General features: G+C 45.5%; 2 protein-coding genes across 2 annotated transcripts; both read right to left on the bottom strand.

Moving 5' to 3' along the window:
- Nucleotides 1–930: 930 nt before the first annotated feature.
- On the bottom strand, nt 931–19626 carry LOC128406669 (uncharacterized). Its single transcript, XM_053374229.1, has 8 exons — nt 19561–19626; nt 18876–19441; nt 16237–16330; nt 12937–13034; nt 10317–10468; nt 6764–6930; nt 4743–4909; nt 931–3971 (listed from the first exon to the last, which is right to left on the bottom strand). Exons 2-8 carry the CDS (start codon nt 19321–19323, stop codon nt 2593–2595), a joined length of 2505 nt encoding a protein of 834 aa, XP_053230204.1. The 5' UTR covers nt 19324–19441; nt 19561–19626; the 3' UTR covers nt 931–2592.
- Nucleotides 19627–20418: 792 nt separating this feature from the next.
- On the bottom strand, nt 20419–22907 carry LOC128406587 (centrosome-associated protein 350-like). The gene is made up of 2 exons (XM_053374102.1): nt 22608–22907; nt 20419–21185 (listed from the first exon to the last, which is right to left on the bottom strand). Exons 1-2 carry the CDS (start codon nt 22840–22842, stop codon nt 20518–20520), a joined length of 903 nt encoding a protein of 300 aa, XP_053230077.1. The 5' UTR covers nt 22843–22907; the 3' UTR covers nt 20419–20517.
- Nucleotides 22908–24009: the final 1102 nt, after the last annotated feature.

Raw genomic sequence — 24009 nt, 5'->3', positions numbered from 1 at the left:
TTCAGTAGGCGTTCGAATTTAATTAAGGCTTAGAATGTTTTAAACTCTGCAAGACCCATGGGTATTTCAGCCTGTGTATGAAGACACTTCTTAATCCTCAAGAATTAGCATGTGTTAAGGGCTAATTACCTCCTGTGTTGAGATAATCACCTGAGGGACAGGTATTAGGATCCAAGTTAGGGGTGCTTTCACTCTAAAGACAATAGCTTACAAAAGAGGAATGAAGTAATGTGAGCCAAAAAGCTTAGAGATCAGGAGTTATGTGACAAGCAGAAAGAAAGAGGCAGATAAATGGCTGAGGGCTGTTTTTGAGGACTGCAGCTATGGAAGAAGCCAGACTCTCTTGGAGTGTGGTGCTGGAAACCTCTCCATCATAGGCTCAGGTCGTATATATGGGTAAATAAACTATATGTCATAAAGACACCACTGTCTCCACTGTGCCTTGTTTTTCCAAAAGGAAACACAGACCTTGGATAAGTGTATCGGGACCCCCTGGAATCTGACACCACTCAGAGACTTGCGTGGTGTGTAACAATATACACACAGAAAGAGACACAATATAAGTTGCTATTTAAGTTCTGCGATTTTCATTTCCCCCCTTTTTATGTGTTACTGTTTCAGATTAGTAATGTATTAGTCTCGTAACATTGCTCTACAATGCTTAAAATGTTAACAAGTTTGATGTGATTAATATGTTAAAAACACAATAATAAAAATGAAACGTCTGGAGGGCACCAGGTTGAAAAAGGCTGTAGTAGCACATACAAAAATCTAGAATGGCCATGTGTGTGTGTGTGTGCAGTATACAATAAAACAGGACATACAAGCACATGGTATAAAAAGAGCAATCTTAGGTTTTTGCAAATAATTCACTGTCCCTTTTAGCTGTTTTTTTTATTCCAACACTTTATTTATTTCTATACTGCTAAATTACCAAACATATCAAAGAAGTTTAAAACCTTAAAAAAGATAAAAACTATATGATAAAAGCATTTTAAAATTAATAACCATTTTAAAGAGAGAGAAAATCTGACAATGGAATGAACTCCCTCAGAAGGTGGATAGGACTCCCATTTGTTGGAGGTTTTTAAGCAGAGGTTGGGTGGCCATCTGCCATGAATGCTTGAGATTTCTGCATTGCAGGGGGTTGAACTAGATGACCCTCAGGGCTCTTCCAACTCTCTATTATGATGTGAAGCACCACATCATACATTTAAACACACATTCAAAATGCATGACTTCCTCCAAAGAATCATGGGAACTGTAGTTTCCCCCCTCACAGAGCTACAATTTCACACGACCCCAGGAAGAGGGATTGATTGACAGTGGAAAGGACTGCCTCAGAAGGTGATGGACTCTTCTTTGTTGAAGCTTTTTAAGCAGAGGTTGGATGGCCACTTATCAGGGATTCTTTAGCTGGGATTGCAATATTGCAGGGAGTTGGACTAGGTGACCATTGGGCTCTCTTCCAACCCTACAATTCTATAATTATTAAGCCACTCTGAGAATACTGTAGCTCTGTGAAGGAAATAGGGGCCTCCCAACAATTCTCAGCACCCTTAAACTACAGTTCCCAGGATTCCTTGAGGGAATCCTGACTCAAATGTCTGGTGTGGAACCCTTTTTCATTTCAAGTTTTAACCAAGAGATTTCTCTGCTTCCATGTGAGCCGCTGCTTCTTTTTAAAACTGTTCTCAGTGCAGGAAACCACTTTGTGGTCCCTGAACAGAATTTAAATGAACCCAAAGCATTTCAAGGGATGGAGAACAGGACGCTGTTTATACCTCATAGAGGCCCTTGTTTTCAGGAAGGATTGCTGCGTGCGTCAGTGTCTGAAAAAGATGGATGGTGGGCAAATGAAATGCAGAGTTTAACGGAGAAATAATCATTTCCTATGAAAGCTAATGACTCCTCTGGAGGCCGCTACTAAGATTTATTGACCCAAGAGGTTAATATTGATCAAAGGCACGGCAAAGAAAATATTAGACCTTGAAAGAAGGAGAATCACGAGACGGAGGCCTCGCTGGTAACGATATATCTGGCTGTCAGCCTGGAGAGTGCTGGGCACATAATGGTAAAGGGAGTTTAATATGTCTCCCGTGTTCCGCAAGCCCCATTTTGACTCTCCAATCCGTTATTTTATAGCTAACTCCTTCCCTGGCTCAGCTTCCTGATTAATCTGTTCTAAAGGGCCGCTCTCCAATTGCACCACTTGCTCGAGATGGGTCCTTTATATCCTCTTCGTTAATTTTTTAAAACTATAAATCGCCCCCCTAAAATGCCACCCTGGCTTTTGATTATGCCATTCCTAAAAAGAAAAAGAAAAACATATGGGTCAAACTTTTCCCCACACCAACAAAGCACTTGAAAATTGCTAAGGGTCTTGATGGACCACTTAATGATATTTCCCCCCTGCCCACCTTAACAACTGTAGATGCTGTACGATTCTTTAGCTGTGATTCCTGTATTTCAGGAATCAGATCAGGTGGCCCTTTGGGATCCCTTCCAACTCTACAGTTCTATGATTCTATGAACCTCCTCTGGCCTACACACTTCAGATGAGGACAGGTCATTTGTTTCCATGGAGGTATTTCATGTAGGGAACAGAAGTTGCTCTGGTGGAGACTCAGGGGGTGCGGGAAGATCCTCGTCTTGGGAGGAAAAGGAGACATCTTGTTCAGTCAGAGATGGCATATCATTGCTTCCATATGTCAGAAAATCGTCAACAGGTGATAACAGATCTTCCTTCATTTGAGACAGAAGCTCATCGCTGAAAGTCCCTTCGTCGCTTTGCAAAAGGCAGCTCTTAACTTGGGGTTCCTCCACAGGTTTGGGGGAACTAGAACCAGGCACTGCCACCCCAGATTCCTTTTTGCTTTGACTACGTATTGCATTTTGATTTCCTTCTGATGCCAGATCTGTGGGTTCAGGGGAATGCAAACAGGTGCTATCCTCTTCATCACCCAGAGATACTCCAGTGATCTGTGCAGTAGCACCTTCACACGGCCTGCTGTTGCTGGAGCAACTTTCATCACCTGAATTTTCTGTATAACTATTGGCACTCTCCAAAACGGACTGGGATTTGGAGGAACCACATGAATCCTGGAGCTGGTCAGTGATAGGATTCACACTTTTCAAAGACACTTTAGGTGCTTCTCTTACAGGCCCATGTTGGCTTTTAAATTTGGATGTGTTTCGATCTTCACCATCCCCTTCGGCTTTGCTGAGGGTTGATAAAGGGTCCTGACCCTCAGGATGCTGAAAGGCACAGCTAGGTGAGGAAGTGCTCTTCTCTGCCCCAGCCCATATATGAAACAACATCTTGCCCTTGCTGTTTGCATGAGGCCACTGGTCTGAAACACTGGAAGAGTTTGCCTCTTCTCTGGTCTCTGGTGTCTGGGCTTGAAAGAGAAGGGGTCTTGGCCCTCCACTGTTTGATAATACCACAGAATCAGATTCACTCTCTGGCCTGCCTTCTGGGGCCTTTTCCTGGCTGCTCATAGGTGGCATGCCATCTTGATTTGAATGGGCACTCCAAGAAGCAGCTCGGAAGTGGTGTCTGCTGCCAGATGACAGCAACTCTCCATCCACACCAGTTTCTGCCTGTGACACAGCAGAGATTGTAGGAATCCTGTTGCCACTACAACTGTCAGGGGGCTGTTCCTGGAAGGCAAATTCCTCTGGCAGGCTCACATCCGTGTCTTGAGAGGAATCTTCCTCTTCGAAATCGGAGGCAGAAAGGGAGCTTCTGGAGATATTGACTAGAACCGCACGGGCCTTAAGAAATTCAGAACGAGACCTGGGACTCTCCAGCATTTGAGAAAAGCCAAATGATTTGGCAGAGGATGTCGCAGAAGACAAACTCCCTGGACTCCTGTCGGAGGCGGAACTACAAGGATTGTTATCTTCTTTGGGATTCTCTGTCAGGCAAACGTTCTCCATGCAATGCTCTTCCTCATTTTCCACATGACCTGGAAGGAAACAGAAGACAGGCAGTTCTTACTTGCTAGCTGATTTTATTTTTTTGAAAATTATTTTGTCACAAGTAACAATGCAAATGTTTGAGAGGTGCAGAAGAAAAATCAGCATGCCTGTTTGACATTATCTGGTCCACAACTTAAGGATGCAGAGTGGAGAAATGGTTATTGCACAGAGAGAGAAACAATACTGCAAATATAAGGTCATGGTTTTGTGGAAGCACAACCAAGTGGTCAATAATACACCTAGAACACAACCAAATCCAGATTAAATAGGAAAAATAATGGCCAACCAAATGTTCCAATGGGACAACTGCAGGCAGGATCTAAGCACAAGAACCCTCTGCCTGTACTGTGGCTTCAAGCAATAGGTATCCAAAAGCATTGATGCCTCAAACAGTGGAGGAAGAGCATAGCCATTATGGCAAGTAACCATCAATACTCTTCTCCTCCATGAATTTGTCCAATTCAATTGGTAGCCATCACTACCTCTTGTGGAAGCAAATTCAATAGTTTAACTATGAAGGACTTTCTTTTATCCATCCTGAATCTTCCAACACTCCCCATTTGAGTTCTCATGGTATGAGAAAGGGAGAAAAAGTTTCCTCCATCCACCTTCACCATGCCATGCATCGTTTTATAAACTTCTATCGTGTCGCCTCTTGCTCATCTTTTCTCCAAAGTAAAAAGTCCCAAATGCTGTAAACTTTCCCCATCACAAACACATTCTGCAATGTGCCCCACAAGCACCTTTTCTATCCTTACCTGTGATCTCCAAGCCACCAGGCTCTAGGATGGGACCTGCAGATCCTTCCCTGGAAGAATTAAGATGCTCAGCCTCTTGACACCCCAGCTGTGGCTTCCAACCAGGGGATGCTGCTGCCATCACTTGATCCCTGTGTGACAACACTTTCCCACACTTATTGCCAAGGCTGCATACAGAGAGAAGGTGACAAATCAATTGTGGGGTTATGGAATCATAGAATTGTAGACTAGATCACCTAGTCCAAACCCATGCAATGTGGGAATCCTAGCTACTACTAGGCCTGTGCCCAGTTATCACAGCTAACAACTATTGAGAGGCCTCTATATGCCAGAATTTGGTTACTGTAATTTGTTCCATGTGGGGTTTCCCTCGATCCAGAGGCTGCAGTCAGTGCAGAATTATGGCCTTATCAAGGAATGAGGATTTATCAGCACCTGTGCTCAGAGAACTGGACCAGTTATTGATCTGCTACTGGGCCAAGTTCAAGGCGTCCCCATTAGTCCTTAACAACTAGGGACCAGTTTACCAACAAAATCCCCTTACCCCACATGTGCCCACTCAACTGCTTCGATCGGTGGAATTGGCACTTCCACAGGTGGCCCATAATCCCTGTTCTGCGTTTGCAATAACATGAAACTCTTAGTGCAGCAGCAGCTACACTTTGGAACTCCCTGCCTATTGATATCAGGCGGGCACCTTCCCTGTATTCTTTTCAATGCCTGCTCAAAACATTCTTGTTTAGACAAGCCTACCCGGATGCTTAGAAAGTGGGTGTGAATTTTCACTTGTTTTAATATTTTAACTACTTGTATTTTTAAAGTATTTAACTTTTTCCTTGGTTTTCTCGTTTCATCTTTGTCAGCTGCTTTGAGGGTTCCCCTCCCACACACAATCAAGTGGTGTATAAATCTCATGAAATAAACGAGTCATGAAATAAATGAGTTACGGAAACGGAATAAGGCGTCCAAACACTTCCAAGGACAGTGTGTTTGCGGTGGAGCTCGGTTAGCTATCTCACCCCATTCCTCGCCCCATCAACAAGAAGCAAAAGTGAAGGCAGCCATACTTTCGACAGGTCCGGCTGACCTATAATCAATAGTGACGTGACTTATAGATCAGCTCCATGCAAAGATTTATTGGAGAGCCTTTCCATTAACAAAACATGCAGCCTTCCGCTGGCTCCCAATGCTTGGTTTATGGGAACTGACAGTACATGAAGGGTTTGCGGGGGTAGGATTTGTGGTGGGCTTGTGGAGCAGAGAGGGTGGGCAACGCCTGCAGCCTCCCCACTGGATCATCATAAAGCGCCCTTAGCACTTGCTCAGTGTCACACAGGCAGGCCCTCCTGACTTGACCTGTTCTGGGGAGACAGTGAGAGGCAGAGCCAGAAAATGGAGAAATGGACAGCCCTTGCACGGGATCAGACCAACAGTCCATCTCTCCTGGCATAAGAACATAAGAAGAGCCTGCTGGATCAGGCCAGTGGCCCATCTAGGAGGGGAAAACCATGCATGACACCCTGAGCTCCTGGGGAAGGGGCTAGAACGTTGGTAGGCAAACTAAGGCCTGGGGGCTGGATCCAGCCCAATCGTCTTCTAAATCCGGCCCATGGACGGTCCGGGAATCAGGATGTTTTTACATGAGTAGAATGTGTCCTTTTATTTAAAATGCATCTCTGGTTATTTGTGGGGCCTGCCTGGTGTTTTTGCATGAGCAGAATATGTGCTTTTATTTAAAATGCATCTCTGGGTTATTTGTGGGGCATAGGAATTTGTTCTCCCCCCCCAAAAAAAAATATAGTCTGGCCCCCCACAAGGTCTGAGGGACAGTGGACTGGCCCCCTGCTGAAAAAGTTTACTGACCCCTGGGCTAGATCTATAACAAATAAATAAAAATAAGTAAATAAGTAGCACATAACAATGGGGAGGTTTTAACCTAAGTCCTTGTCCACTTGACAGTTCAGACCAGCGGCCACTTTTAAGCAAAAAAAAAAAGGAGGGTTTGTCTTTTCATTCCTTACGTGTTGTAAGCCTCATCCTGGAGTCGTCGTTGGCTGCTTCTGCCTCCTGAACTTCCTGAAGATGCTGCACTGAAGGATCCTGGACCAGAGGTCTCCTTCTTGCCCCCCTCCTCCTCCTCCTTCCCCAGCACAAGAGCGCTTTCAAAACAGGCTGGTTCTCCAGCATCCTGAAATGGGAAGGGAGAGAATTTATTTTGAGGGAATAAGGCTGCAGTTCCTGCATTGCAAGGGGTTGTGCTGAGACTACCCTTCCTTGTGGGTCCCTTCAACCTCTCCAATTCTATGAACTTGGAAGATGGTGACTTCTCCTTCGTTGGAGGCTTTTAAACAGAAGTTGGATGGCCATATAATCCTCGTTCTGCATTTGCAAGAATTTAATCTTTTAGTGTGGCGATCTTTGGAACTCCTTGCCTGTTGATACCCGCTAAAAACACTTTGTTTAGACAAGCCTGTGTTTAGAAAACTGATATGAGTTTCAATCCGTTTATTACTATTTTAACTTTTTTAAAGTCTCAAATTATTGTCATTCTTTTTTTGTAAACGGCCTTGTTATTTTTGTTTTGTTTTACAATTAAGTGATGTATGAAATGAATAAATAAATAAATAAATAAATGTGAAATTAGCATCCTGCAAACAGCAGGAAGGGAGAATCCCCAATGGGTCCCTAACATTAGCTAGGTACAGAGGTTCTGTCTTTAAAGCAGTATATTTATGCTCATTTTTCACTGTATTCATGACCATTTGAAAAAAGGGTGCACAGTTTTTCCAGGGATTAGAGTGGAATAATGTTGGTAATATTGTGGGTGCTAGTCAAAAAGTGGTCTCTACTCCACAGCTGGTTTTCCCTGGTCAACCTGCATAAGGTAAGTATCAAGGCATTATCTTAAGGTAAGTATCAAGGCATCAGGTGAATATCTTTTTATTTTGTATTTTCTGGGACCTGTTTAGTCGTTTTAATCTTTGCTGCCTGTTTTTAATTTTTGATACTGGTTTTTTCATTTCATTTTTATTTTTCCAAATCAAATAACAGTGTGGTGTGAAGGTTTAGAGTGTTGGGTTATGACCTGAGAGACTAGGGTTTGAATCCCCACTCAGCTATTATTATTATTATTATTATTGTTATTATTATTATTATTATTATGTATCCTGCCCTCCCTGGCTGAGGCTGGGCTCAGAGCGGCTAACATCATGAAAACAACACAATAAGCATAAAAACAGATACATCTTAAATTAAAAATACATCTTAAAATTAATTCAGACAAGTTAAAATCCAGGCAGGTGGCAGTTATCAGGGTGGAATTGAGAGTGGTTAATAATTGCCAGGACCAACTGTTTCCACTGATCATACAAGGACTTGTGAGCAGGTTGGGGGCCTCCTTTGGGCTTGTTTTATACAAAGGAAAGTAAGTCTAACTGAATCCTGCCCAAAGGCTTGGCTATGAAGCTCACTGGGCGACCTTGTGCCAGTCACCGTCTCAGCCTAACCTACCTCACAGGGATGCTGTGAGGATGAAATGGGGAGGAGGAAGAGAACAATGTACTTGAGAACAAGGAGAACAAGGACTTGAGGTCCTTGGACAATGAAGGTGGTATATAAATGCAATAAATAAATAAGAACTCAGGGCCATCTAATGAAGCTGAGTGTTGGAAGATTCAGGACAGATAAAAGAAGGACTTCTTAGTTAAACTATGGAACTCGCTGCCACAGGAGGCAGTAAGGTGGGTGGCTTAAAAAGAGGACTGGACAAATTCATAGAGGAGGAGAAGGCTAATGATAGTTACTTGCCACAGTGGCTGTGCTCTTCCTGCACTGTCGGAGGCAGAAATGGTTCAAGCTGCAGCAGGGAGAGAGGGGTTTTGTGCTCTGATCCTGCTTGCAACTGTTCAGCCGCTGTGAGAACAGGATGCTGGACTAAATGCATCATTAGCCTGATCCAGCAGGGCTTTTCTGATGCTCTTATGGAACCTCCAGATGCAGAGGCAGACTATCTGGATTACTAAATCCTATGCGACACTTAGCCACTGAAAGAACAGGATGCTAGGCTTGGTAGCTCATGGGCCTGATCCAGCAGGCTCTTCTTATGTACTTATGTTCTTAACTTCCATCTCAGGGCCCTCCTGTAAAAAAACCCACAAGGATCTTCTCCTGCCCAGAGGCCAGAGGGGGGTCCTCTCTGCCTGCCTGAGCAGCTGCCGCCAGCACTGCGCTGTCCACCTCTCCTCCTGCAGGAGCTCATTCTGCTGCTGCAAGAGGAACTGCCTCTCCTGGTGGGAAGACCTGGAGAAGTTCTGCAGGTGCTGGATTTCTGCCTGAAGAGAACCAGAGGAACAGAGGGAATAAGGCTGCCTCCCCTTTGACCTAAGAAGATCCTGTTGGGTCACAACAGTGGCCCGCCTAATCCAGCATCCTGTTCTCACAGTGACTGAATACCCCTAAGAACTTGGGAATCGAGATAGAGTGCTCCTGGGCCTGGAGGTTCCATAAGATGACCCTTGGGTGCCCCATCCAACTCTACAATTCGATGATGATGATGATGATGATGATGGATGGTTATTATTATTATTATTATTATTATTATTATTATTATTATTTATTTACTTACTTACTTACTTACTTACTTACTTATTTATATCCCGCCCTCCCCAGCTGAAGCCGGGCTAAGAGCGTCTAACAGCAGTAAAAGTAATACAGCATTCTAAAATCAATTCATTCTAAAATCAATTCAAAATCAAATTAATGGCAACCATTGGGCTAGAGTTCTACATTGTTGTTTAGTTGTTTAGTCGTGTCTGACTCTTCATGACCCCATGGACCAGATCACGCCAGGCGCTCCTGTCTTCCACTGCCCCCCTCAGTTTGGTCAAACTCATGCTGGTAGCTTCGAGAACACTGTCCAACCATCTCGTCCTCTGTCGTCCCCTTCTCCTTGTGCCCTCCATCTTTCCCAACATCAGGGTCTTTTCCAGGGAGTCTTCTCTTCTCATGAGGTGGCCAAAGTACTGGAGCCTCAGCTTCACGATCTGTCCTTCCAGTGAGCACTCAGGGCTGATTTCCTTAAGAATGGATAGGTTTGATCTTCTTGCAGTCCATGGGACTCTCAAGAGTCTCCTCCAGTACCATAATTCAAAAGCATCAATTCTTCGGCGATCAGCCTTCTTTATGGTCCAGCCCTCACTTCCATACATCACTACTGGGAAATCCTCATAGAATTCTATGAGGATTACCAAAGGAGGGAGTCAGACTGTGCCCTGGCCAAAGGACTGGTGGAACAGCTCTGTCTTGCAGCCCCTGCGGAAAGATGTCAAGTCCCGCAGGGCCCTAGTCTCTTGTGACAGAGCGTTCCACCAGATCGGGGCCACAGCAGAAAAAGCCCTGGCTCTGGTTGAGGCCAGCCTAACCTCCCTGTGGCCCAGGACCTCCAAGATGTTTTTGTTTGAAGACCGTAAGGTCCTCCATGGGACATACCAGGAGAGGTAATGTAGAATATCAGCAGCCCTGAAGGGGACCCCTTTTCATAACCCCCGAAATTAGCGGGAAGTACAAGCCCCATACCTGGCTGGTGGGATCCGTTGTCTCACTCATTTCGCCGGATTCTTTTGCAGGGATGGTTCTGCCAAGGAGCTGGTTGGTGGGAGGGGACCTTAGGCCAGAGACCTGGTGCCCCTGGGGGGGAAAGCTGCCAGCAGATGCCTTAGGCTGGAGCCCTAAAGAAAGAACATACGAGCATCAGAAGAGTCTTCTAGATCAGGCCGAAGGTGGCCCATCTAGTCCAGCCCCCTGTTCTCAAGCAGGACCCGAGTGCAAGAGCACCCTCCCTTCCTGTGGCGTCCAGTAATTGGGATTCAGAAGCACTGCTGCCTCCAGTCATGGAAACAGAGAATAGTCACGGTGGCTAGTAGCCCTCAATATGCCCTTTAAAAACCACCCGTCACTGCCTCCTATGGGATAGAGTTCCACAGTTTAACTATGTGCTGTGGGAAGAAGGGCTTTCTTTAGAATCTACCCAATAATATTTGTGTTTGGCAGTCATCAGGTGGTGGCTTTTCTCACCCTGTTCTGACATTTGCCTACGTAATGCCCTCCTTTCCTTTACGCACATGATCCTGAGTGTTTTAGAGCACAGAGAGTCTTGCATTAACTGTCTGAAGTGTCACACATCCTATTTAACTCTCAGGAGGAGCAGTTTGCATCTCAAGGTATTATTCAAAAACCACTCTCCAGCCCCAGTCTGCTAAATTGCTTCTCGCTGACACCCTTGCAGGGTTTAAGCAGAATCCAACAAAATTCCTAATTAAGATAAGCAACGGAGGAAGAGAAGATTAGGTGTTTGTTTGTTTTCTTATTTTAGGCTGGACAGCAGTCTGTTCCGTCAATGGCAAATTCTGTGCCCTGTTTTAAAAATAGTGTCAGCAATAATCACTTAATCCAAATTCATGAGGCTGCACTTTTAAAAACATCGCAAAACAAGCTGCCTTCTATCTATCACCACTGGCCCATCTAGCTCAGCATTACCTGCACTGACTGGCAGCAGTACCTCTGCGGGTATTCCCAGCCCTACCTGGAGGAACCGCAGGGGATTGAATCTGAGACCTTCTGCACGCAGTGGCCTTCTGCAGCAGAGCAATGCCTCATACCCTACAAATAAAGATTATAGTCCTTGTGGTTCTGGGGAAAGGGCTGAAGATGCTGGAACTGAACCTGCAAATCAGGTGTCTTGTCATGGAGTTGCAGCTGCAGCAGGACTCTGCTCCAGAGATGGGAGGCTATTGCTCTCTGTTTGGGATAAGTGGGTGGTTTAAACCAGGGATAGGCAACCTAAGCCCCAGGGGACGGATGCAGCCCAATCGCCTACTCAAACCGGCCCGCAAATGGTCCGGGAATCAGCGTGTTTCTACATGAGTAGAATGTGTCCTGTTATTTAAAATGCATATCTGGGTTATTTGTGGGGCCTGCCTGGTGTTTCTACATGAGTAGAATGTGTCCTGTTATTTAAAATGCATATCTGGGTTATTTGTGGGGCCTGCCTGGTGTTTCTACATGAGTAGAATGTGTGCTTTTATTTAAAATGCATTTCTAGGTTATTTGTGGGGCATAGGAATTCGTTCATTTCCCCCCCCAAAAAAATATAGTCTGGCCCCTCACATGGTCTGAGGGACGGTGAACCAGCCCACGGCTGAAAAAGGTTGCTGACCCCTGGTTTAAACCTTGCCAAAGGCACTACAGTATTTTATAATCACCTTGTGCTTAACTAGTAAGAGAACAGCGCTCTCTGGTGGCATAAAAAAGACCGTGGAGCCCCTCCAGGGGGACATATATTACTGTATAACTTGCATTAGTGGAGAACAGTAGTTTAAGAGCCACCTAATGAGTTCAGATATTGGAACTTTGGAACTCCCGGTCTCTTGATATCAAACAAGTGCCTACATTGCACTCATTTTGGTGGCTACTAATAACATTCCTGTTTAGACAAGCCTGTCCGGATGCTTAGAAGGTTTAAACTATGGTTGCAATTTTTTTTATTGATTTATTGATTTTTTTTATTGATAATTTGTATACCTCTTTGAGCTTTTGATTTGTTTTACAATCAAGCAGTATATACATTTTATGAAATAAATATAAAAACAGAAAATATATGCTGTCTTAATTAATTAATATTTTACTTCTCCTTTTTGCTGTATGAGTTTGATAAGCAGCAGGTTTAACATTAAAAAGTGATTGCTGCATTGCAGGGGGTTGGACTAAATGACCATTGGGATCCCTTCCAACTCTACAATTCTATGATCTAAGTGCCTTTACAAATTGTCTACGGGCAATAATAATAATATGTTTTTTTCATTCTAAGGTCCGGCACACAAAGAAAGGTCTCAGATGATGATTGCAGGATCCAAGTCAGTTCATATGGGAAGAGAGGGTCCTGAAGGGATTGGGGTTTTATGTAGGTCAAGAGCAGCACTTTGAATTGGGCCTGGAATCTAATTGGTAGCCGGCACAGTTTCTGAACTGTCTTCAAGGGCAGCCCCACCCCCACCCTAGGCTAGGCAGCAGTCTAGCCTAGAAGTCACCAGAGCATAGACACCAGAAATTAGCTGTGACTGTAGCTTGGTGGAAGGCACTCCATGTCACCGAAGAAGGGAGGGAGAGAAGAAAAGGTTTGGGAAGAACATCTCCTTACCCTGAATCTTCCCATGATAGGGCTTCTCCCTGGGGTCTTCCATTCTGAAATTCTGGTGGGGGGCAATGCAGGTTTCCATCAAGGGGCTGGTTTGTGGCCTGATATGAACAGAAAGGGAGAAACATAAGCTGCATTTATTTATTTGCTGAACCGTACTGATTAAAAACAAAGACCCTTTGGCAGTCAACATAAAATTCCTATGAAAAATCACAATACTAAAAACAGGCTTTGGAAACCAGGGGATGTAAGCGATCAATCAAGTGGTGCATACATTTTATTAATTAATATGAAATCAATATATCAATCAGGTTCCTCTCCAATAACTGAACAGAGGATTTGTTTCTAGTACAAGAGAGAACAAGACAGCTGCTCATCCAGAAAGCAAGGGAAAGTAATTACTTTCTGACTTTAGCATGCCACACACAGTCAGCATAGAAACATAGAATTGCAGAGTTGGAAGGGACTCCCAAGGCTCATCTAGTCCAACCCCCCTGCAATGCAGGAATCTCAACTAAAGCATATAAGACAGGTCCTCTGCTTAAAAATCTCCAGTGGAGGATGGCCCACCGCATTATGAGGTTTTCATATGATGAAAATAATAATAATAATAATAATAAATTTTTATTTGTTGTTCTGCCCTCTTTTTCTCTGGCCCTGCCCACCACTGGCAGGTGGCCCCAGAAGGCTTCCAAGAAGACAATGTGGTCCTCAAGTTGAATAAAGTTCCCCCCCCGGCCATCCCTGTACAGAAGACGGAAGAGCATTTGACATTCCTGGCAGAGATACCAAGGCCAAGTCTTGGAAGCCGCAGGGAACCTCTTCAAAGACTTGACTGCCAAGCTGAGCTAAAAGGATTAGAGTGAAATGTGTGAAAAAGCTAATAATAATAATAATAATAATAATAATAATAATAATAATAATGGACATTTTATGGAGCTCCAAGAGAAGGGACAGAACAGCAGCAGATAGAAGAGAAATGTTTTTATATCATCCACAATTAACTAGTAAGAGAACTTAAAAGGAGAATAAGAAGGAGCTCTCCCACTGAGTTATGACCCCCTAAAATAAAGTAAGACTCTATTTCTCATTTTTGCTGAATCAAACAGGGAACACAGGAAGGCACCAGCCCTACCTAGAGATGCCTTTGGGGACTGAATCTGGGACCTCCTGCACCTGGGATGCTCTGCCACTGCAAACCCCCCTTTGTTGATGGTAAAGGAGCAGGGTGCCATGGCCTCCCACTCTCACCCCCCAGCACCCAAAGAGAGCACCTTAATACCTCTAGTCTCTCATCCCACAAAGGATGTGGAGTTCAGAAGAGACAAAGTAATCACACTGATCGGGAAAAAGAAAACCCAGCTCAGCCTTTTCTGTCTGGTTTCTGTACGTTGTCTCCCAAGCCAGGTCAGCCACAGCTGAGGATCTCTTCCTCCATCTGGACAGGAAGGAGTTTCCTGGGCCTGAAGACACCCAGATGTTGCTGTCATAGAGACCCCCCCTTTTTTGTGGGGGGAGAAGGAATAATAATCCAACCCCCTGCAATGCAGGAATCACAGTAGAGAGACCAGGAAATTCACAGTTGTGCCAACACAGCTCAACTGAAAGAAATGGAAACTGTAAGGATTGACCACAGGATCTATCCCAACCTCCTCTTCTCATGCAGCTGCCCAAAGGGAAGTCCCTGAGCAGCTATGGGGATCCTTTGGTGCACCCAACTGGCATGGCTTTTGCATGGGCTGGCAGTGCCACCCTGTGGTCAACCTGTAGAACTGCTCTTCTTTCTTTATTGCATTTATAGCCCACCTTTTTCTCCAGTGAGTTCAAGGGTGGTGGTGATTAGTCCCCTTCACTTCATGGAGTCCCCACAACAACCCAGTGAGGTAGGTTAGGCTGAGAGTGAGTGACTTGTCCAAGTGAGCTTCATGGCTATGTGGGGATTTGAACCCTGCTCTCTCCCAGGGTCCTAGTCCTCATTTAATTCCCAGGGTGGGTTAGGCTGAGAGGCAGTGATTGCTCCCAAGGATAAACAGTGAGCTTCATGGCTGAGTGGGGAATTGAATCCTGCTCCCCCAGATCCGACACTCTAACCACTGCACAACACTGCTCCCCTTCTCTGGGTTCATATTAAAACACACACACAAGCAGGCACCACCAGTGGCGTAGCGTGGGTTGTCATCACCCGGGGCAAGGCAAGTAATTTGCGCCCAACCTGTGGATTTTCACCCCCTAACCCATGGATTTGCACCCCCTAACCCTAACCCCCAGATGTTGCACCCGGTGCGGCCGGCCCCCCCTGCACCCCCCACACTACGCCACTGGGCACCACACAAAGCTGAGCTTTCCAAACTGTGTGTTGCGACACATGTGTCAGCTGCACTGTGTAGTTGTGTCGTGCGAACACTCCCCAAGTTCCCCGGAAAGGGGTTAGTTTAACTTCCGGCACGCTAGTAAAAATGGATTACAGTATCGTGAAATGATGCATGTGTTAAAAGCGTGTCACCAACACGAAAAGTTTGGAAAGCTCTGCCATAAAGGAACTGTTCATGAACAGAAAGTCACTGTGCTTCCCAAAATCCTTGGACTACCATTTGCAGAAGCTGAAAGCCGCAAAGGGGCTCTCCGGTAAACTGGAGCACCCAAAATCCTTTTTTAAGATATTTGCATTTTGCATTTGGCAAGGAGAGTTTAGAACATAACAGCATAAAGAGAGCGCTGCTGGATCAGGCGAATGGCCCATCTAGCCCAGCATCCTGTCCTCACTGTGGCTCCCAACCACATGCCCCCAATGGGAAACCCACAAGCAAGATCTGAACGCAAGAACACATCCCTCCTGTGGTTTCCAGCAACTGGCTTTCAGAAGCATTGCTGCCTCCATCAGAGCACAGCCATCATGCCTAGGAGCCATTGATAGCCCTCCCCTCCATGGATTTGTCTAATCATTTTAAAGCCATTCATGTTGGTGGCCATAACTGCCTCCTGCAACAGCAACTTCTATAGTTTAACTGTGCTGCATGCAGATTAGACCAATTCATGGAGGAGGAGAGGGCTCTGGATGGCTACAAGCCACAATGGCTCTGCTCTGCTTCCACAGTCAGAGGTAGTACCAGTTGCTGGAATTCACAGGAAAGGAGAGGGCTCTTGTGATTGGGTTCTGCTTGCAGGTTTCCAGCAGGCTCCTGGCTGGCCACCCTGGGGACAGGATGCTGGACTGGCCATTGGCTTGATCATGCAGGCTTTTCTTGCATTCTGATGGGGCACCACAGCAGCAGTGAAGGTCCATGAGGGTCAGGAGGTGCTTACCTTCGGGTGAGGAACTGCAGATGTGGTGTGGCAGGTGAGGCGCCTGGCGTCTCAGGGGAGGGTCCTCTTTGAGGTTCCCTACTTGCAAGAAAACCTTTAGAAGAAAAGGAAGGATTATGTATGGACGGCTTTGAGTCCTGAGACCCAAGCTCAGTTTTTTCACAATGAGGATGATGTCTAGGTGTCAAATGGGTTTTAATGGGTAAGAATCGTAGAGTTGGATGGGATCCAGAGGATCACCCAGTCTAACTTCCTGCAATGCAGGAATGTGCAGCTGTCCCATGCGGGGATCAAACCCACAACCTAGGCATTATCAGACCCACACTCTACCCAACTGGGCCACCTTCAGAGAGGATATATTAGTTTCAATTTATCCCTTCAGGAACCCATGTGTGTGGGTTAAAGAGAGTTTTAAAATCCCATCCTTGGCAGCAAAATTAGAAGTATAGGAATTAGGCTGCAAAGCCTCTTCTTGAGCAAGTCCAGTAACAAAATAAGCTGGCTTCCACCTTTCTTACCCCTCTAAGCAAAGAAATCAGACAACAGACTATGATTACTAACTCAATAGTCTTGCATTGGTCTTCAGCTACAGCAGCAGTACAAACAATGCAGGTAAAATACCGTATTTTTCGCTCTATAACACGCACCTGACCATAACACGCACATCGTTTTTAGAGGAGGAAAACAAGGGAAAAAACATTCTGAATGAAACAGTGGATGTATCATTTTTGTGCTTCATGCTGTGGCCACAGACATGTGATCTGATGGTGAATTTGGGGTGACCCAATGCAAAAATCCTGAGAATTCCTGTGAATCCATGCTTTGTAACCACGTTTTTGCACCATTGCAGCCCCAGGCAACAGTGGGTGCGTGATTTTTTTGGTGCAGGCTGTAGCCATGGACATGCTATGTGATCTGATGGTGAATTTGGGGTGACCCAATGCAAAAATCCTGAGAATTCCTGTGGATCCATGCTTTGTAACCACGTTTTTGCACCATTGCAGCCCCAGGCAACAGTGGGTGCGTGATTTTTCTGGTGCAGGCTGTAGCCATGGACATGCTATGTGATCTGATGGTGAATTTGGGGTGACCCAATGCAAAAATCCTGAGAATTCCTGTGGATCCATGCTTTGTAACCACGTTTTTGCACCATTGCAGCCCCAGGCAACAGTGGGTGCGAGATTTTTCTGGTGCAGGCTGTAGCCATGGACATGCTATGTGATCTGATGGTGAATTTGGGGTGACCGAATGCAAAGATCCTGAGGATCCCTGTGGATCCATGCTTTGTAACCACATTTTTGCACCATTGCAGCCCCAGGCAACAGTGGGTGCGTGATTTTTTTGGTGCAGGCTGTAGCCATGGACATGCTATGTGATCTGATGGTGAATTTGGGGTGACCCAATGCAAAGATCCTGAGGATCCATGTGGATCTATGCTTTGTAACCACATTTTAAATGGGGAGCGAAGGAAAAACAAAGAAGGGACATGAGGTGGTGTGCAGAGAAGCAGCTGGCTAAGAATGCAGGAGAGGGATTTAACGGGAGGGAGAAAAGAAAGGCAAACGTTTCCCCCCACCCCAGCCATTTCTCTCTCTCTCTCTCTCTCTCTCTCTCTCTCTCCCTCCCTCCCACCCTCTCTCTCTCTCCCTCTCCCCCAGCAGCACCGGAGCACAGAGAGGAAATAGAAGGAACACAGTCTGCTTTCCTCTCTGCTTGCCTGGAGGGGAGGGGCTTTCCCTGCTCTTTGTTCCGTTTCAGCAAACACAGCAAGGAAACAGAGGAGGGTGGGCAGTAAGACCCTGAGGCAGAATGCAGGAAAGCAGCCACTTCCTCTTTTCAGATTTCCCTTCTCCGTGAAGCGCGATTTGATTTTTGCCTGATTTTTCGGCTCCAGGGACCACACATTCGCTCAATAACACGCACAGACATTTCCCCTTCCTTTTTAGGAGAAAAAATCTGCGTGTTATAGAGGGAAAAATACGGTACTTATACAGTGGTACCTCGGGTTACAGACACTTCAGGTTACAGACTCTGCTAACCCAGAAATAGTACCTTGGGTTAAGAACTTTGCTTCAGGATGAGAACAGAAATTGCACGGCAGCAGCAGCGGGAGGCCCCATTAGCTAAAGTGGTACCTCAGGTTAAGAACAGTTTCAGGTTAAGAACAGACCTCCAGAACAAATTAAGTTCTAAACCCAAGGTACCACTGTATTTACAGTCAAAACAGTTTAGGGCTTGTGCCTAGGAATGAAGCAAGCATAGAGCATGTCTGGTTGAGGAGAGAGTAAATGGAAGAAACAGGAATTTATATACAGTGGTACCTCTGGATGCGAATGGGATTCATTCCAGAGCCCTGTTCACATCCTGAGCAGAGCGTAACCCACGACTGTGCGTCTGCGCGTGCGTGGGTCGCGATTCGCCGCTTCCACGCATGTGTGCGATGTCATTTTGAGCATCTGCATATGCACGAGCGGCAAAACCCAGAAGTAATGTGTTCTGTTACTTCCGAGTCGCCGCAGAGTGCAACCCGAAAATACTTCACCTGAAGCTACTTCAACCCGAGGTATGAGTGTATTGAGTGCTGGGATAGCTCAGTTGGTACAGCAGGGACCTGCAACCCAGGAAACGCCTCAGCTCACCTTTCCACCTTTCCTTGATGTTTTTTGCACTGGCTGCATGTTGCTCTTCCACCTCAGAGTAAAGATCCCACTGCGGTCCCTCACCGTGAACTCTGGCAATGGACAAGAAGGCCCAGATCCTCTCCATGGCAGCCTGGGTTGCTGCTGCTCCTTCTGGAAGGAGAGAGTTCTCCTGAGCATGCAGTGATGGACTACGGAAATAGTTGGGCTCCCAAAAGGTATTTTCACATGCTGCAGGTGGAGCCTCAGGCTTTGAGGTGGCAGAAGGTCCCTCTGACAGAGATGGGGGTCGCGTTGGCCACCCTTGGTCCCCTGAAGATTCAAGTGGCCTGTTTTTGGCCCTCAGCCTTTTGGTCTCATTTTCTAGCCGTTCACTGAGGCTCCTGGCAAGAAGGCCAATGGCTCTGACTTTCTCTTGTTTGCTTCTGTGGGGAGAAAGTCTGGACATTTTCAATGGGGCAACATCCAGGTCCCTCAGCCTTAGAGGGCTGTGACTAACACTAGTGCGAAACAAATCTGAGCTTCCGGTCACTTCTGCTATCTTGGACGCCTCTGGGCACTCCTCACTGACAAGACAAAAGAACCAGAAAAGAAGGAAAACATTATTCAAAAACCCAAAAATAGCACTGGTTGCTTCAATCCTATCCCACTCCTCAGCACCTGGGAGCGATGGCAACCATCTTACCTGGGAAACCCCACCTCACCCCTCAGAAGAGCACGTGATGTTTGGCGGACCCAATGAGAGACTTCCGGTTCCTGAAATGGAAAAGAGCATCCACTTTGCAAAAATGCTGGAATTATTTTATAGAGCAAGCTTTCCCCAACCTGGTGCCCTCCAGTTGGAATCTCATTTCCTGTCATTGGTTCAGGTCCTCTCTTCCAGAGCAGCAGAAAACAAGCTTGCTCCATTTTCCATGGGACAGCCCTTTAGATATTTGAAGATGGCTATCATATCTCCTCTGGGTCTCCCTTTCTTCAGCCTACCCAGTTCCCTCAGCCATTCCTCTTAAGGCTTGGTTTCCTTTATCAACTTGATCACCCTCCTCTGTCCACGTTCCCATTTGTTAATATTCTTCTTAAATTGCAGCACCCAGAACTGGACCAAGAACCCCAAGTGGGGTCTGACCAAGGCAGAATAGAGCAGTACTATGACTTCCTTTGATCTGAACACCATACTTCTGTTGATGCAGCCAAAAATAGCATAGAGGGGGGTTTTTTGCTGCTGCATCACACTGTAGACACAGGTTAAGCTTGTGGTCTACTAAGATCCGTAGATCCTTTTCATAAGTCCTACTGGCAAACCAGGTGTTCCCCCATCTTATATTTGAGCAGCTAGCTATTCCTGCCTACATTTGTCCCTATTGAAATTCATTTTGTTAGTTTGGGCCCAGTTATCCAATCTGTTAAGAACATCTTGAATTCCAATTCTGTCTTCTCTGGCATTAGCTAGCTCTTCCAGTTTGGTGTCATCTGCAAATTTGATGAGCATCCCCTCAATTCCTTCATTGAAGTCATTTATAAAGACATTGAGGAACACTGGGACCAGGACAGAACCCTGCTGCATTACCCTTTTCTGCTGCTCTCTCTTGGACTTTTGAATTACAGCTCACCAACCACTCTTTCCACCAATCAAACACACATCTTATATCCTTACCGGACTCCAGTGACACTTGGCGTACTTCGGGGACGTGCTTCCCTGGTTGAACTTCCCGCCTACTTCCTCCTCTGTGTAAGGCTTTCTCCTCCTGCTTCTGCTGAAGGCTTCCTTCTGCTTCCTCTCCACCTCTTTTAGCCTCCTCTTCCTTGCCTCCTGTGCCTCCCTTAAAGCTCGCTTTTCTTCCCGGGCCATCTTTCTCCTTTCTGCCATCTTCTGCACCATAAATTCCCGTACCTCATCAATATTGTAGGGGATCCTCTTCCTCTCTCCATCCAACCTGGGCTGGTTCTCCATTCGGGAGGTCTCCTTCACCCTCCCCTTGCGGATGGCTGAGAGTATTCTGGGGCACATCCACCCAGTGTCTGCAGATGCACTGTGGACCTTGGGGGAATCCTTGGTTTCCATCCCATCGGAGCAACCTGCTTTACCCTTGCTTCCTGTTTGCCTTTGCAGATTTCCTGCCTCCCTTTCTAGATCTGGATATTCCTGGTTCCTGCAGCCTTGGCAGATTTTGTTCAATCCTGCAGCACCATCTGCTTCTCCAGCTTCTGCTGTTCCTCTCTCCATGGCATGATCTTTGCGGTGCGTGCCACCTCTCCTTCCTAAAGAGCTTTGTTCTACCTGGGACATGGTCAACAAACCTTTTTCCGGTTCTGTGGAAAGCATAAGAACATCAGAAGAGCCTGTTGGATCAGGCCAATGGCCCATGTAGTCCAGTAACCTGTCCTCACAGTGGCCAAATACCCTTGAGAACCTGGGAATCAAGACAGAATGCCTCTAGAGCTGTCAGTTCCATAAGAATCAGTCCAAAGGGCACAAGATGTTGGACACAACATTATGATGGCTGAATGGGAACAGTTATGGACCACAGGTATGAAGTTCACGGCATGTAATGCCTTAAGAGAGAATATAATGAAAATTATATACAGGTGGTACATGACACCAGTCAAGCTTGCGAAAATTTATCATTTGCCCGATAATAAATGTTGGAAATGTAAAGAGACTGAAGGTACATTCTTTCACCTTTGGTGGACATGCCCAAGGATTAAGGCTTTCTGGGAGATGATCTATAACGAAATGAAAAAGGTATTTAAATATACCTTTCTGAAGAAACCAGAGGCCTTTCTCCTGGGCATGGTCGGCCAATTGGTGCCAAAGAAGGATAGAACTTTCTTTATGTATGCTACAACAGCAGCAAGAATACTTATTGCAAAGCATTGGAAGACACAAGATCTACCCACCCAGGAAGAATGGCAGATGAAGGTGATGGACTACATGGAACTGGCGGAAATGACTGGCAGAATCCGAGACCAGGGAGAAGAGTCGGTGGAGGAAGATTGGAAGAAATTCCAAGACTATTTACAGAAACATTGCAAGATTAATGAATGTTAGAATGATGTTGGAATGAATTTATGTGATTTTAGCAGAAATGTTACAAAGATTTAGGAAAAATAGACTGTTAATTGGTGAAAGGAGGGAAAGTAAAGGTATATTAATTTCAAGATAAATTTACAGGACAAAAATTTGAAAAAAGGGAAAGAATTTGCTGAAATGGATAATTGACTTAGAATACAAAAAAGGGAGGTGTGAGGAGGTCAGGGAAATAAGCTAATGAAAGATCAGTAATGGGAAGATTTGCTGCATTTTTTTATTGATTTTTCTTTCTTTCTTTATGGATTTCAATTCTCTGTTTTTTCTTTTTGATTTTTCTTTTTTGTATTTTATCTTTTCTTGTTTAAAATGAGGTTTTTTTGTTTGTTTGTTTGTTTTTCTTGTTGTATTTCCAAAAACTTTAATAAATATCTTATATATAAAAAAAGAATCAGTCCAAAGGGGGCCCATCCAGTTCAGCATCCTGCCCTCACCATGGCCAATAAGATGTCCACAAACAGGACCCACTTTCCCTTTCTCTGGTTTCCAGGAACTGGGTTTATTTTGTTAAACCACCAGTTAACAACGAGGCAGCAATGCAACAAACCATGCTTGTTTCAGTGGAGATCTATTTTCACAATTATTTTTAAAGCTTTGCTCTCCAGAAATGGGAGTGGGGAGGAAATGTCAAAAGAGGACCATACCTGGGGTGCCCTTTGCTGCCATCCAAAAAGAGCTGCTGTTCCCCGGCCTTGGGAATTTCTGGGGTTGGCCCAGGATCCTCCTGGCCAGCTTCTGGCCTTCCCTCCAGGCAGAAGGACCAAATAAATGGGCTCCTAGATTAAACACAGCAGGAAAAGGGTCTTTAAGGAGTGAGACACTCTCCAGACAGCTGCATTTGTACCTGCAAAAACTCTGGAACTCCCTCCTTATTGACATCAGGCAACCAGCTTCACTGTAATCTTTTCAGCACCAGCTAAGAACGGTTTTCTTTAGACAAGCCTGTCCAGGTGTTTAGAAAGCCGATGTTAGTTAGAATCTATTTTCACACTATTATTAACTCTTCAGATGTACCAAATTATAATTGCTACAGATGGTTTTATTGTTTTATCTTTTTTTGTAAATCACTTGGAGGGTTTCTTCTACGATCAAACAGGGTTGTGAACAACGTAAGAATAGCCTGCTGAATCAGGACAGTAGCCCATCTAGACCAGCCTCCTGTCCTCACAGTGGCCAACCAAATGCATCTTGGGAAACCTGCAAGGAAGATTCAAGCACAAGAGCCCTCTCCCCTCTTGTCATTTCCAGAAGCAACTGGTATTTGGAAGCATTGACCACAGAGGCAGAGTAGAGCCATCCTGGCTAGTAGCCATTGATAGCCCTCTTCTCAATGAATTCTATTCCTTGTTTAAACCTCTCCTTCACAGAGGGCTGAATTAGATGACCCTTGGGTGTCCCTTCCAACTCTACAATTCTAGGATACTTTGCCCACCTACCTGAGCCTCCTTTCCCGCTCCTCCTTCCCATGAATAGATGAATATTTTATAGCCAGTGTGACTTAATTTTTCATTAACTGCTTCAAATCACTAATTCATCATGGTGCTAAGCGCTTTGCCTCTGACCTCTGACCTCCCACCCATCTCACCACTGACAAACGATGAAAGGGACCTTCCTGAGGACTGATGCTGACAGTTCCCTTGATGAATATGGGTGGTGGCGGCCCTCCCTGCGAGGGAGACACACTAGTCATTTTTCAGGCAACTCGTTAAAACAAAGCAGGAGGGAGGAGGAAATCATTGTCTATTTCATACATTTTAAACAGGGTTCAGCGAGCAAAAAGCCCCCTCCGCTGTTGGAGAAGGAACAGGGGATAAGTTTACAAAGTTATGCCTGGCATAGAAAAAAAATAGATAGAGAAAAGTTTTCTTTCCTGTCTCATAACACCAGAACTTGTAAGCATCCGAGACTTCCGGCGGACCGCGAAGTGAAAGCAAGTGGGATCTCTTGCTCGCAAGAGTATCCAGCTATCGGGAGAGAAAAGGGGGGTTTGCAAGGGCGCTGCAGCCCCCCAAATACTCTTGGAAGGGAATCCAAGAGGCAGGGGTC

This window comes from Podarcis raffonei, chromosome Z (genome assembly GCF_027172205.1).
Source record: "Podarcis raffonei isolate rPodRaf1 chromosome Z, rPodRaf1.pri, whole genome shotgun sequence".
Lineage (NCBI taxonomy): Eukaryota > Metazoa > Chordata > Lepidosauria > Squamata > Lacertidae > Podarcis > Podarcis raffonei.
Note: the sequence above shows the minus strand (reverse complement) of the source record. Positions and strands in the feature narration are given on the sequence as shown.